Here is a 14,800-nt window from a genome sequence, read left to right on the forward strand (position 1 = left end):
TATGAATATATCTATATGCGCTAATGTATACATATATTTAGAACCGTACATATTCGAGCCCTTGCCCTTACCGAAAAACAACTCTTCTGCTTCTGGTCGTGCATGTACTTCTTCAAACGCCTGCGAAACACTTTACACTTGTGTTTCAAAGCCGAAATCATGGGTGAACGAATCCTTGTGTTTCAGAACCATACATTTCTGACCATTCATAAATCATGACACGCGTACATTTCCGTATGTTAGTTTATTTATTTATATACATTTTAATTTTTTCAAGACATAGTTATTCGAAGTGACAACCAGTTTTTCACTTCCGCCTTCACATTTTTCCATCCTTTTTTTTGTGTTTTTTTTTTTTAATTGTAAAAATATGTTTGCGCAAAAGTTGTTAAGGTGCAACTACTAAATGGAAGATTTTGAACAGACAGAAACAACAATCTCAATAGTAATACAACGAGCGCAAAAGGAGAAAGAAAAGAATTACGAAACAAAAACCAGTAAAATTACACTCACAAACATTTGAACAACACGAACAAAAATCATGTCATGGTAGTGCGGAAACAAGGATTACAATAGAAAGTAAACAATAGAGCAGTTATAAATGAACGATGATTAACGGAATAAGAATAATCTGGGTACCTGACTTATAAATAGTAGTAAGTAAGCACATAACTATAGCGATTCAAGATACAAACATGAAAAAACTCTATATTATATTAGCATATATATATACGAGTATGACGAGTTATTACGATTAACATAGTGTAATATGCAACGACGTTAAGATTGGGGAGGAACAACAGATGCGTAAATAATACGAAGATTTGATCATATATGTGCACCCTTGCGTGTGAAAGCAAGCTTTTGCGAGATCGTTCATGTGCGCTCATTCAAACGCGAAGGTAAGGCATGCAATGCATGAAAGTTGGCACGATTCATTAACTTTGTTCATTTGAGAAATTAAATTTTGATGTACCGTCTTATTAATTGTAACATTGAGCAGTTCTATTGAACAACACGAAAATAGGTCGCAAAATTTTAAATCACTTTTCAATTTAATTATTTGTTAAAACAACCAGCTTCGAAATCAGAGCACTTAGGGGAAGACAGGGATAGTAATCTTTGAACTACGCAAGATCGCTGCGAATCTAAGATCGAATACTTTTTTTCAAAACCGATGCAGCATTCATGAAACACACATTTCCATCGTATTTATTTCTTCATGCTAAAATGTATGAAATTTGTTCTGTTTAGTGATCGACATACGTGGTGTTATCGCCCAAGTCACTTCCTAGAGTCTATGCATCAACGAAACAAAGATGGTATTTTGTTTGTTTGTTTGTTTTTTTTTTCTACGATTAAGCACGCCCAACCGCGTATCCGACATTCAGTGTAGTAACATTTATAAAGTTACCATATTACAACCCCGGCTACTTCCGACCATAGAACTGGGATATTTGTTCCATAGACTAGCGTTTCGGGCATATATAACTATCCATGGAAGCGAAATAGAACCGTTAATGGTTTTCAAATGATTAGATTATTTATTTATTATTTTCAACAATAACAATCATCCATCCTCATGCCGCGACATAAGCAATAGACGTGGGTCCTACCAATGGATCCAATACAGACAAAATAATGTACCAAAAACCACCATTACAAAATGAACAGCATACCCTTCAAACACTGAGCAAACTCCCATGTAATTCATGAGATGATTTACAACTTATTTAACAGAGAACAACATATCTAAAGCAGAAACATAACGATAGGAAGCAAAGCGCCAACGTCTTTTGGAATGTATCGAATGAGAACGAAAAGTGTTAATACCTGAACAGAGTATACAAATTATTGAGACGGAGAGTTGGCGAGAAACAGCGAACAAAACTACAGGAATCCATAAACAAAAACAAAGTAGAACCGAAACATATTTTCTTGCACTCAACTCCTGATCCTAACACTTTTAAAAAAAATCATGGCGGAACGAAAAATCTCTGCACCAACTAACAAACAGTAACGCAACACATTCCATGTCATTGTTTTTTATGTTAAATCTTCTGTTTATACAGATCCAAACAACCAACGCAAAGTACGCAACATAAACTTAAGGGAAAAAACTGCAAGAGTTTTGGCAACGAAGTAAAGTTAATGTCAGTATGTGAAGCTACTCGCTAGTTCAGTTTTCTACAAGGATATTCTTTAAAATTCACGTTTTCGTTTTCTACGATATACTCCACGAATTCCGTTTGTGTATAAAAAGTATACAAAAGGAAAATAATATTATAATAATAATACTTGTTATCTACCTCACATTAATAACAGAATTAAGAGTTTTGTTTGTAAGTTTATGTTTTAAGTTTTAAATTTATTAATAACTATAAAGCCATGTGGTACGCAGTCAGTGAGTAGAGAACAATCGCCACGACAAAATAAGCAGAGATATAACATTTAAATCTCGCAAACGAACAGAAGAACTTGTGCTAGAAGGATTCGGTTTCATTATTTTTTGGCTTGCTTCAAGAGATACTCGAAAAACCGATAACAAATTGAATCTAAGAAAAAACCAACAAATTCCATAGTCAGACCAGAACATACACAGAGACGATCGGATTATTTTATTTTAAATTTTTTATCAACTGCCAACCATTGGTAACAGATAAAACTTTAGTTTGATGTTCTCTTACCACTGATGCGTTTCGGATATTTCTGTTAGTTTATATACATATATATATACAACATACATATATATGATGATCTATTTTTGTTTGTTTTCTGTAGAATTACGCGCATGAACGAGTGGTATACATTTTCTGTGTAGAAAATAACTTTTACGTGAACTTTTTTTTTCTATCTGAAAGAAAGCGTTTGGTCATACCTATTCAATTTCATTAACGTTTTATGGCGGCCTCTACTAAATGGATCCGTAAGTAAATCTGCTTTATCCTTGGTTAGAAGACACGTGTCGAGTTGAAATATTAAAAACTGTTCCTTGCGATCAGGTACGAGCGGAATAAGTCATCAATAACAGGCAAACAAAGAGTTCATTTCACGGCTTGTATAGAATCTTCAATATACGAACGTTTATTGTAGGAAAAGTGTGGATGTGGAGTTTGTTTCGATCGTTGCTTTTTGCTTCCACACTCCGGACATAGCCGACAGCAGGAAGAAAATTCGAAAACACACGCAGCAAGTCAACTCGATCAGACTTTGGAAGTATGATACCCTCATCACCAGCAGCGTAGTAGAGGCATACATGTTGGTGAGTAGTTCGCGATCGTTGCCGAGAGTGTGCAACGATCGGTCGCCTCACAGAAACTTGAGACTGTCGCAGTGGGGCTTGTACTCGATGGGATGCGTTTGAGGTAGGTTCAGTACGCGCCGCAGGGTTTCCCGGATCCGGATGGTGTTATCGGTGTCGGTGGCCGTCCGGTTCCACACCGACAGCACATCCTCGGAGACCTGGGTGCACAGGACGACGCCGCAGATTTCTGTACCAACCAAAAACTGCTCCCCCAGCATCGCCATACACACGTTCTCCCAGGCGCGATCAATTTTGGACTTCTTCAATCGAATCACCCACTTGCCGCCTCGCATGTTGGCCGGATCTTCCCACATCGGTTTGATGCCACTCTGTGAACGCAAGGAACGGAGGCAAACAGTTTACGAAATCCATTCAAAGCAGAGAAGAAGACGTGATGGAGGCTCACCTTAAACAAATGTAACCTTCGGAAAGGTTTTAATACGGTTGGTTTGACGAGGTGACAGTACAGGGACCACCACTGCTCAACGCTAGCACATCGACCGACAAAGTGTAGCGATTTTACGTATTCCTGTAACGATAGAAAACACCGCCAGGTCAGTGCAACCAACTCGGCAAGTAGATGAGGTTCGCACGTGAACTACCGCCGCTCGATGTGACCCCTTCTTGCCGAACCATAGGCAGTAGGTGTACTGTAGCTTGTGTTCTCCCGGTCCCACTTCCAGCGGTTCTAACTTATCCACGTCGAAATCCGCTCCTTCGTCACCACTGTCGTCGCTGTCGCTAGCATATGGCCTGATCCTGCAAGGAGATTCAAAGAGGCTAGTGATAAACCTTTCCTTGTGCCAACTCTGTGGTCTTGCTTCTCTTCCGGTATCCCGCTTCGAGGACCCACGACCCTAGAGGTCGGTGGTGTTGCAATGTTGTTTTTGGGAACCGATTTCGTATGTCTTCCCAAATCTCCGGCATGGCGACTTACTCGTATTTGTTTGACATTGTTTTAACAGTCGGTAGGTAGGACAGAGTGAAACGATGTGTAAAACTATATTCTCGCTATCACAGAATGTTTGCCGCAATGTTTTACTTTGCTCTTTTGCTTTCTTGCACGATTTCTGGAGTGTTTTCTTGACGTTTTAGCGTGTTTCTGTCGTTTTAAAGTGTCAAAGTTTCATGCCAAGGAAAACGGTACATCCACAGGTGAGCTAGTATCGCATCTTTGGCAACCATGATATGAATACTATTTTATTACCTCACATCTGCTTTCCAAATCATTGATTATGTGGGAAAAATACACTTTTTTCATAAAAACTATAGATTGATTAGAAGTTTCTAGTCTATAAAATATTTTTCTCAAAGGTTTGTTGGCGAATATGATATGATGACACCTTGCGTTCATCTGCCTTGGTCTCAAACTGTCAAACGCTGTTTCGGGAACAGTTTTTGGCGACGCCATATTGACGCAAACATTTTCTGCGGCAGCAGTTGATTCTTCCGGAAGATGTGAATTTTTCACGTATAGAAAAGAGTCTAAAATTTCGTGTTGAGTATTGTAATTCATTGTTGAGACCTTCCGGTGACCGGAAAGAACACGAAACGAAAATGTCTGCCTTCTTGCGATATATCGAAATGGAAAACTTCAAGTCCTACCGTGGACGTGCTGCAATAGGACCGTTGAAACGGTTTTCCGCCGTGATTGGACCGAATGGGTCGGGTATGATGCTGTGCTGCTTTCGTTTGCTAGACTGTGGTTTGAGGTGCACATTTGCTAACGTTTTCGTTTGTAATTTCTTTTCTGTGCCAGGAAAATCCAATTTCATGGACGCCATCAGCTTCGTCATGGGGGAAAAGACAAACAGCCTCCGTGTGCGGAAGTTGACCGAGCTTATTCACGGCGCCTCCATTGGGCAACCCGTTTCGAACCGAGCTTCAGTAACGGCTAAATTCATCATAACGGACGACGAGGAGGAGGTGGAGAAAACTTTCCAACGCTCTGTGATCGGTTCGTCGTCGGAGTATCGCATCAATGGCAGTCCGGTTTCGTCAACGGTGTACCTGCAGGAGCTGGAAAAAATCGGTATCAATGTGAAGGCGAAGAATTTCCTCGTGTTCCAGGGAGCGGTAGAAAGTATTGCCATCAAAAATGCCAAGGAACGTACGGCGCTGTTTGAGGAAATCAGTGGCTCCGGGCAGCTGAAGGACGAGTACACCCGGTTGAAGCAAGAAATGCAGAGTGCCGAAGAGGAGACTCAGTACACGTACCAGAAGAAGAAGGGAGTGGCTGCCGAAAAGAAGGAGGCGAAGCTGGAGAAACAGGAGGCCGATCGATACGCCCGTTTGAAGCAGGAGTACCATGAGAAGCAGGTACTCTACATTGTGTTCCGCCTGTACCACAACGAGAAGGAATCAAAACGCCTAAAGGAAGATCAAGTAAGCAAAGAGCAGGAACTGAACATTATCGAAAAGCGGAAGGAAGAGGCGGACGAAATATTAAAGGAGAAGAAAAAAGAACTCGGTAAGGTGACACGTGAAATGGCAAAGAAGGAGCAGGAAATACGGGAGCTCGAGGCCGAGACCAGTAAGCGCCATCCGATGTTTATCAAGGCAAAGGAAAAGGTTGCCCACACCCAGAAGAAACTGGACGGTGCGAACAAAACGCTCGAGCAAGCGCGGCGCGCCCACGAGGCGCATCAGGCGGACATAAAGAAGCTGGAAGACGAGCTGCGTGCCGTCGAGGATATAAGGGCCACCTTCGAGAACGAGGTGGCCGGCGAGTCGAAGAAGCGTGGCAGTAACGTACATCTGGAGCGCGATCTGGTGCAGGAGTATGACCGGCTGAAGCAGAAGGCAGACGCGACGGCTGGTAAATATCTCATTCATCTCGATTCCGTCAACCGGGAGCAAAAATCCGATCAGGATCTGCTGGACAGCGAAATCAATAAGAAGGCACAGATCGAAGAAAACTACAAGCGCAACGAGTCGGAGAAAAACGAGGCCCTCAAGCGGCAGGAAAAGTTGATAGACCATATCAAATCGAGCAAGGTGGCACTCGAGGAGCAGAACCGTATCAAGGCAGAGCTGAGCCAGGACGTGGGTTCGTCCAAGGAACGCATACTGGAGCTGCAGTCGGAGCTGGAGAATGTGCGCGAGCAGCTCGGTGACGCAAAGATCGATAAGCACGAGGATGCCCGACGTAAGAAGAAGCAGGAGGTGGTGGAACTGTTCAAACTAGAGGTGCCGGGCGTATACGATCGTATGATCAACATGTGTCAGCCGACGCACAAGCGCTACAACGTGGCCGTAACGAAGGTGCTGGGCAAGTACATGGAAGCCATTATTGTGGACACGGAGAAAACCGCACGGCGCTGCATTCAGATACTGAAGGAGAAGATGCTGGACGTGGAAACATTCCTGCCGCTGGACTACTTGCAGAAGAAACCCCTCAAGGAGCGGCTTAGGTGAGTTGGTTAATCATTTTCACACCAAACTTCCACGGTATGGCTCATCAATGTTTCGCACAACTTTATTCGTATAGTAATCTTAACTTTAAGGCAAATCAGTGCTGATTGTCTGTCTTTGGTCGACAGTCGGGCGGCGGGATGATTACCCATTCCGAGTCTGATTCCTGCCGGTTTAGGGGTGGAGGATGCAGTAGCTGCTGCTGTTGGTGCTGCTGCTGCCTCGTTTGTTGCTGTCGATTTTTGTCGTTCAGTTGCTTCTGCAGGTTAGCTTTGAACTTAAGTAGCGCCTCCTATAATCAAACGGAGCAGGCATTGTATTTTGGAATGCTACGAGATCGCTAATTTATCTCACGTAACGTACCCGTTCCTCGAGCCGCTTTATGTAGGCCTTCTTCAGCTGCAGCTCCTCCGGTAGCATATTGTTCTGCAACATTTCCCGTTGCGCCATACTGGTCACGATTTGCGTCTCGAACTGCGACGAAAGGCAGGCGGTGAAAATACAATTCATGTTCCCATTTGCCAATGCATTACAGGGATATGGTATAATGACTCACCTCGAAATACTTTTGCACTAACAGCTTGTGTTCGTTGTGTATCTGCTCGGAGAGTGGATTGTTTGGTACCGGTGTTAGAGGTCTCAGATTTGGGTCCAAAATACTGTACAGCGTGTCGCCGAGGGCCGCCTCGTTCTGTTTGTTGTTTCCTCGTCCGTCTCCTTCGCCTCGTTTACCGCCTCCCTCGTCGTCCGCAGTGGTGTCTACTGTTGGGATCGGCCCTACCCTACCACCGGTGGTGGTTTCACCAATCCCGACACCGGTGGAGCCGGTCGAGGAATTGGTGAAGGTAATTGAGCTGCTGACGGCATCCATGGGCGCATTGGTGCATTTTGTGACGGTTAACCCTTCCGTGCCCTGATTGTTGTTAGCTGCGAAGGAAGAAAAACAATAAAAATCCTTTTCATTAAATGACGAAATTTAAACCTTTATGAATCTTAGGGCGAATCAGACAGATTCATGAAAATTTATAGATAAATCAAAGTGTACAAATTAGAGAAACAATTCGTACGAATCACTGACGAAAAATTTATAAGACATAACTCTATGGAATTGCTGTTGCGTTTGCTTCATGTACGTACTGTATACGATCCAACAGCTTTGTAGCGTGTTGGAATTGCTGGACGATATAACCGTAGATGTAACACTGTCGCACATTTTGACGAGTTGCTTTCTCTTGGCACTGTCGGTTTTATCCACGTTTTCTGCAGAATCCAGAGTAATGATTCGTCCCTTTGTACGGGGCAGTTTTTACTTGACTTTTTGCTTCCGCCACCAAAGACTGATCAAACTTTACTTGCTGTCAGTGGCATGTTCCTGATAGCATTTGACCACGCACTAACTACTACAGTTCCTGGAACATCATGTTGCAGTTTGCAATCGTGCCGAGAAACAATAAACAAAATCTCCAATCTCTCGGTTGGTGTGTGCCCCGAGTGTTGACGAATGATTAATCACACCACGGCGTACCGCGCGTTGTCGAGTAAATATGTGTCGCAGTTTTGGCGGACGGCCTTCATGGCCCGGTGCAGGGTGCCGCTCGATGATACAGTATGGTTCTGGTGAATCCCATGCCAGTAGAGTAGAAAGCTTCTCTTCCGGTATGAAATCTGACACGCTACCTCATGTTCTTTCAATAAGATTGCCTTTGCCAACAAGATATGGTCTAGTTTCCACTTGTCGAGCAAAATGCATACACTATTCCGTCCACTACCGAACTAGTGATAGGTTCTAGTATTTGCCTTCAGCAACCTTCACCGTATGGTTCTCTTCCGCCCGGGATCCGTGCCTCGAGTTCATAACAATCTTGCCATTTATTTTCACAAGCGACTTTGCAAACACTACTAAGAAGCGTGGTGGACACCACCACCACCACTACTTTCCCCGTCGGTTATGGAAAACGGATTCCTTTTTTCTGAATATCGTCAGGACGATGTGGTGGAGGTACAAGAACGAACCTCCAAACAATCGCAATACATACGATAATCTCTTCCTTGCTTGATTGTTTCGAACGCACAGCTCGACCGCGACACGTAACTAACGGACGGGATTTCATAAAGCTAAGCTAGCGCGCGCGGAACACAACACGATCTCCGTACGCGGACAGAAATTCTGGTTCGCATTTCCACTTTTCCACCCGTTTTGCTGGGGCGGAAAAGAGAGACGGACAATACCTAGGCCGAGAGCAGCATCGCGCGCACCGTGGCGATGTAGATGTGCTTCGTGGAAATTGTGAGCGGATGAGTGTACCACCAGCGCGCACGGTTTTATGAGGCAGCTGGGACGATATGGAGGGGGGCTGGTCCCCGTGGCGATGGTATCCTTACTAGAGTGACATTAACGAGATACCGCGCGGGGAATGGGGCAGGTATAAGTTCGTCTGGGTCCGGGTTTCGATGGTGGACGGGCGGCACTTGCGTTTATGGGAGTGATTGCCCCGATGGAAACTGTGAACCACCAACACAGCGTTGTTTGTCCAAGGGGTAGAAAAAGGACGAATAAAAAAAAAACGATATTTTGGGAGAAACCAATGGTGAAGGAGAAGGACAAACACACCACCATAGTGGGAAAAGTTCGTCCACTTAAACTATCAGAAGACCAACGCACGGTTGGAAATCCGAGAGGGACGGCGGCGTAAATATAAATATAAGCGGGCTTGGAAAATCCCTCATTATTCGCTGCCAACTCAACACTTCTGCACAGTGTCCGGCTGAACCATCAATCTCGGGATGGTTTGCAGCTGGCCCTGCCCAGCGTTTCCTAGTCATCGCCGTCGTCGAAACCGAGCGGCTGGCGGTTGGCGGGGGGAAAATGGGGCGCTGTGTAAGCGGTTGGCTCGTATAGTTCAAAACAAAAAATAAATTACATCCCTAAAAATAGAAGTGAGTAATTTTTCCCGCGGGTACAACACCACCGCGCCGTTGCGTACACTACTGCCGGGTGATCCGTCCGCCTTCTAGTGTATGTCCCACGGATATGGTTCGTTCGGTCTGTTTCGTCTCGTTTCGCAGCTGCTGCTCGCCTCTACTGCGTCGAGAACGAGAATTGAGGGCCGCCAGCACAAGAAAGCAACAGTGAGTCACCGCGAATACGGTGCGCGGATGAACGAATATTGGGATGTGTATGGCAAGCAGCGCAATCGTGGGGAGGATGGTGGTTAGAGCGTTGTTGCGGGTTTCGGGAGCATCGCCCAGTATGCGCACACAGCTTGCGCATTAGACGCAACTGATTGTGTAAGGTATACGTGCAGCAGCACGTGCTCGGCGCGGAAGGGCACGCAAAAAGTTGAGCAAACCTCAACCAAGCGGTGAGAAACAAAATCAAAAGAGCTTAGCTAGCTTTTCGGCGGAAGGAATTTTAAATCGGTGCGGAAGGAGGGGGCGATATGAGTTTGGGACGCAGTGAGATTTGCGCTTGTGTCTTCACTTGGTGACATGCAAATGTGTTTTTCTATTAGATAGACCACGATTGGCTGGTTACCGGTCGGTGAATATTTGGAGCTTTTATTCTTACTTAGCAGTGTAGAAATTAAGGAATTTGAATTCCTAGTAGTTCAATACTCAAAGGAGGTAAAAAAAATCCAATTTTCATAAACGTGGACAGATAAGTCTTCCCAAGACGAATTTCGAATTTGAAAGTACACTCAGCCCATTGGATTATGCTTAATATACTGGAGAAGATTAGTTTTACGGAACGGATTAGTATTAATGCCTCTTACTTACCGGTACATAATGCCGTACTTCCGAGATCGGTTGGTTGATCGTACTAAAATAGATTTTGCATAGTTAGCAATAACCATGTTATGATCGTTTATGGAACGTAGTAGAATTTAGTTTACCGGATTGACCGCAATGTAGAGGGGTTGTAGTACCGCCGAGGACATATTTCGAAGGGGACTGTTCCTGGGCACGTCCGATATTCGCTGGATGGTAGTGTTCTTGTTTGTAATCGTGCCCCTGCTGCTGCCGCTGCCGCTCGAGTCCACCCCATTGTTTGTACTCTCCGATGACATGTTGCTATCAAGAGGATAATCCATACCGTACGAGTCCTCCTGCAATGATGGGATATAACAAAGGGTTAATAAGCCGTATACGGCTGAAATCGACGTTCCGTCATCACCTCATCGTCCGGCACGATTTCGTCCCCGATCGGTTCATTCTCTCCGGTGAACATTTTGCACAGTTCGTTCATCACGCTCACGACCTCCTTCATCGAGGGACGATTGATTGGGTCCTGTGCCCAGCAGCGTATCATCAGCTGCTCGATCGGCTTCGGACAGTCGTCGATCAGGGGCGGCCGGCTGCCCTGATGCACCCGCCACATGATCGCGAACGATGTGTCGATGTGCTTGAACGGCTGCTCGCGAGCGATCACTTCCCACAGGATGATGCCCCAGCTGAAAACGTCACACTTCTCCGTGTACGACGAGCCCTCGAACACCTCGGGCGCCATCCAGGCGGCGCTGCCCTTGTTGTTGGTCATCAGCGTCGATTTGTCGGTGACCGTGCCAAAGTCGCAGATCTTCAGCACGGTCCCATTGTTGACTAGCAGCAGGTTGGGGGGTTTCAGGTCACGGTGGATCATCGGCCGAGGAGTCATGTCGTGCAGATATGCAACACCCTGCAATTGTGGCAATCAATGATAAAATGTATGTTACCGAGAATTGTGATAACGATAAGAGAAGGTGTGGTGTGTTTGTGTGCCTTATCTCTTACCTCAGCGCACTGTCGGGCCCAGCTCATGGCATGTGCGGCCGTGTAGACCGGTCTGGGTCTACAGTGAAGTACTTTATGGAGCGAACCACCGTCGGCGTACTCCATCACCAGACAGACGTGTGGTTTCTCCGTGCAGGCACCGTACAGCTCGATGATGTTCGGATGGGCCACCCGGGAAAGGTGGCTCACTTCCGTGATAAATGCATGTTGCTCCGAAATATCCTCGATGTACTTCACCGCAACGTATTTGTTTCGCCATTTCGCTTTAATGACTGTCCCGAATGACCCTTTCCCGACGGTCTGGAAAGGAGTAATGTAACATCATTTGTGTAAGTCGCAAGAATATTACTCCTGCCCCCGGATGTTGTTGACATTTGCTGTTGTGCAGTGCGGCTGTGTTGTTGCAACTTACGGCAATCTGCTCGATTTCTCCAATATCGATCGCGGTCACAAACGGCGGCAGTACGCTGTTCATTCTGTTATGTTCGCGCGACATCGACATTGAAGAGTAGCAAAAGCCTTATGTGAAGAGATGGTCTGAAGCCGCTGCGAATTCCACCTCAGTTTTGGAAGGAAGATATGCCGTAGATTGGAGACGATGATGCGAACCTAAACAAAGCGCCTAACACTGGTTACACCCCGCACACGGGTGCATCAATGTTGCTGTGGCACTGATCAAACCGAACACAATTTCGGAATAATTGGTTCTAAATGTTCTGCACACTTGCTTTAGTTGAAAAATGAACGCTGCTTTGGTGTAGTTACGCTTCGCACAATATTTTTCATTTCGTCTATCACGGAGGGAAAAGTGTCAACATGACAATATGGTAAACGTCATTGCGTGTTAGAAAGAGAGGGTTCGGAAAGCGAGAAGGTGAACATTCTTCGTTAAGTTTTCCATATCGCACATTCAAAAGTAGCTAGTTTGATACACAGAATGAATTCGTATTTGATATATTGATGGTATTTTAATTACGTAAATATTTTTGTTTTTTATTTTTGCAGAAATATCGAAGATCCACGCAATGTAAAACTTATCTACGACGTGCTGAAATTCAGCCCCCTGGAAATTGAACCGGCCGTTCTGTTCGCGACCAACAACGCGCTGGTTTGCGAAACACCCGACGACGCCATGAAGGTGGCGTATGAAATCGATCGCAGTCGGTACGATGCGTTGGCCCTGGATGGTACGTTCTATCAAAAGTCGGGTATTATCTCGGGCGGTTCGCACGATCTGGCCCGCAAGGCCAAACGATGGGACGAAAAGCACATGGCCCAGTTAAAGCTGCAGAAGGAAAAGATCACCGAAGAGTTGAAGGAGGTGATGAAGAAAACGCGCCGCCAGGGTGAGTTGACGACCGTCGAGAGTCAAATTCGGGGCCTCGAAAATCGGCTCAAGTACAGCCAGAACGATCTGGAGGCCTCCAAGAAGAGCCTGGCGGAGTACGACCGCAAGTTGGACAACTTTACGCGCGAGCTGGATCAAATTGGGCCGAAGATAGCGGAGATTGAGAGACGGATGCAGCAGCGCGATTTGAAAATCCAGGACATAAAGGAAAGCATGAACAATGTGGAGGACGATGTGTACGCTGAGTTTTGTGCCCGTATCGGCGTCGCAAATATTCGCCAGTTCGAGGAACGCGAGTTGGTCCTGCAGCAAGAGCGAGCGAAGAAGCGGGCCGAGTTTGAGCAACAAATTGATCGTATTAATAACAATTTGGAGTTTGAGCGTTCAAAAGACACTCTCAAGAACGTGCAGCGCTGGGAACGAGCCGTGCAGGATGACGAAGATTCGCTCGAAACGTTCAAGCAGACGGAGGCACGTCACCGGCAGGAGATCGAAAAGGACAAGGAAAAGATTGAGGTGATGAAGCAGGAGAAGGCGGCCCACAAGGCACTCGTCGATCAAACGGAGGAGGATATGTCGAAGGCTAGGCGTGACGTGCAGGCACTTGCCAAGGAAGTTGCCGCCATTCATCAGAGCATCGCCAACATCGAGGCGCGAAAGGAAACGATGAAAAACAAACGGCACAATATCTTGATGCAAGCTAAGATGGATGCCATCGAGATTCCCTTGAAACAGGGATCCATGGACGACATCGGTCAGCAGCCACAGCAGCAACAGCAGCAAGGTGGTCAAGCCGGTGACACTTCGTCCGATACTAGCGCTGTCGCTGGAGGGGCGGCTTATGAACGGGAAAGTCTTATCGAAATAGAATACCAGCAGTTGCCAGGCAATCTGAAGAACATTTCCGACGCGGATCAGGTGAAGAAGACGGGCGACACGCTGTCCAAGGAATTGCAGTCAAAGTTGGAAACATTGGAAAAAATTCAAACGCCCAACATGAAAGCGATGCAAAAATTAAATCTCGTGTCCGAGAAAATCCTGTCGACGAACGAAGAATTGGAAGCTGCCCGCAAGAAGGCAAAGAAGGCAAAGGCAGCGTTCGAGAAGATTAAAAACGAACGCTGCACGCTATTCACGAACTGCTGCAATCACATTTCCGACGCAATCGATGGAATCTACAAGCAGTTGTCTCGCAACGAAGCTGCCCAGGCTTATTTAGGTCCGGACAATCCCGAGGAGCCGTACCTCGACGGTATAAATTACAACTGTGTGGCTCCCGGCAAACGGTTCCAGCCGATGAGTAATCTTAGCGGAGGTGAAAAGACGATCGCTGCGCTCGCCCTGCTTTTCGCCATCCATAGCTTTCAACCCGCTCCGTTTTTCGTGCTGGACGAAATTGATGCTGCCCTGGATAACACAAACATTGGTAAAGTTGCATCGTACATTCGAGAGAAAACAACCAACCTACAGACGATCGTTATTTCGCTGAAAGAGGAGTTTTACTGTCACGCGGATGTGCTGGTGGGCATATGCCCGGAACCTGCAGACTGTCTGGTTTCACAAACATTGATTTTCGATCTGGAGAAATACGAGAACGCAGAACAGCAATAGGTGATGAATGTAATAATCGTTCATAGTTTTACTTCAAGAAACTTTATTCCAACCCATGTATTGACCAGCGTGGTACACAATTTTTAATTTCAATTAATTTATAATTTAAACTTACATTTGTCCATTGAATTCGCGCCACTAGAAACGCAGCTTTTGGTTTCATGAGAAATAAATATGGATTTACAACCGTTAGTAATTTCTTGTTGTATTCCTTTTTACGAAACATCAGTGGTCCTTTTGTTTTCGTTTGAGGTATGGTATAACGATAGCTTTGAATGTAAAAGAACTCGACATGCGATATAAACGTGCAAACTTAACGAAACATCACACCTGACACAATCTTGACGTCTACA

At 45.5% G+C, this 14,800-nt stretch overlaps 3 protein-coding genes across 4 annotated transcripts; 1 reads left to right on the top strand and 2 right to left on the bottom strand.

The window, feature by feature from the left end:
- Positions 1 to 3,073: 3,073 nt before the first annotated feature.
- LOC131286794 (eukaryotic translation initiation factor 4E type 2) lies at positions 3,074 to 4,387 on the bottom strand. 2 transcript variants are annotated; one of them, XM_058315794.1, is made up of 4 exons: positions 4,242 to 4,387; positions 3,907 to 4,063; positions 3,711 to 3,833; positions 3,074 to 3,633 (listed from the first exon to the last, which is right to left on the bottom strand). In XM_058315794.1, the coding sequence occupies exons 1-4, from the start codon at positions 4,256 to 4,258 to the stop codon at positions 3,310 to 3,312; spliced, it is 621 nt and encodes a 206-aa protein (XP_058171777.1). In that variant the 5' UTR covers positions 4,259 to 4,387; the 3' UTR covers positions 3,074 to 3,309. The 2 variants fall into 2 exon arrangements, with proteins under 2 accessions (XP_058171777.1, XP_058171776.1); XM_058315793.1 differs by having other exon boundaries at positions 3,898 to 4,063.
- A 458-nt stretch (positions 4,388 to 4,845) lies between these two features.
- LOC131290060 (structural maintenance of chromosomes protein 1A) lies at positions 4,846 to 14,630 on the top strand. The gene is made up of 3 exons (XM_058319440.1): positions 4,846 to 4,973; positions 5,064 to 6,717; positions 12,494 to 14,630. The coding sequence occupies exons 1-3, from the start codon at positions 4,862 to 4,864 to the stop codon at positions 14,445 to 14,447; spliced, it is 3,720 nt and encodes a 1,239-aa protein (XP_058175423.1). The 5' UTR covers positions 4,846 to 4,861; the 3' UTR covers positions 14,448 to 14,630.
- Positions 6,768 to 12,061, bottom strand: LOC131290061 (mitogen-activated protein kinase kinase kinase 7). Its single transcript, XM_058319441.1, has 9 exons — positions 11,901 to 12,061; positions 11,489 to 11,788; positions 10,893 to 11,393; positions 10,612 to 10,824; positions 10,502 to 10,538; positions 8,862 to 8,864; positions 7,275 to 7,645; positions 7,082 to 7,192; positions 6,768 to 7,010 (listed from the first exon to the last, which is right to left on the bottom strand). The coding sequence occupies exons 1-9, from the start codon at positions 11,988 to 11,990 to the stop codon at positions 6,816 to 6,818; spliced, it is 1,821 nt and encodes a 606-aa protein (XP_058175424.1). The 5' UTR covers positions 11,991 to 12,061; the 3' UTR covers positions 6,768 to 6,815.
- Positions 14,631 to 14,800: the final 170 nt, after the last annotated feature.

Source organism: Anopheles ziemanni, chromosome 3 (assembly GCF_943734765.1).
Source record: "Anopheles ziemanni chromosome 3, idAnoZiCoDA_A2_x.2, whole genome shotgun sequence".
NCBI lineage: Eukaryota > Metazoa > Arthropoda > Insecta > Diptera > Culicidae > Anopheles > Anopheles ziemanni.

Bases quoted from the DNA above. Each gene is read 5' to 3' on its own strand.
- LOC131286794 (XM_058315793.1), bottom strand. The intron at 3,834-3,897 runs GTGCGAACCTCA...CTATCGTTACAG, and splicing joins ATCGAGCGGCGGTAGTTCAC to GAATACGTAAAATCGCTACA. The intron at 3,634-3,710 runs GTGAGCCTCCAT...TTGCGTTCACAG, and splicing joins GAAGGTTACATTTGTTTAAG to AGTGGCATCAAACCGATGTG.
- LOC131290060 (XM_058319440.1), top strand. From the start codon at position 4,862: ATGTCTGCCTTCTTGCGATATATCGAAATGGAAAACTTCAAGTCCTAC. The intron at 4,974-5,063 runs GTATGATGCTGT...TTTCTGTGCCAG, and splicing joins GATTGGACCGAATGGGTCGG to GAAAATCCAATTTCATGGAC. The intron at 6,718-12,493 runs GTGAGTTGGTTA...TTATTTTTGCAG, and splicing joins CCCCTCAAGGAGCGGCTTAG to AAATATCGAAGATCCACGCA.
- LOC131290061 (XM_058319441.1), bottom strand. From the start codon at position 11,990: ATGTCGATGTCGCGCGAACATAACAGAATGAACAGCGTACTGCCGCCG. The intron at 10,825-10,892 runs GTGATGACGGAA...CCATCATTGCAG, and splicing joins AAATCGTGCCGGACGATGAG to GAGGACTCGTACGGTATGGA. The intron at 10,539-10,611 runs GTAAACTAAATT...AATCTATTTTAG, and splicing joins TCTACATTGCGGTCAATCCG to TACGATCAACCAACCGATCT.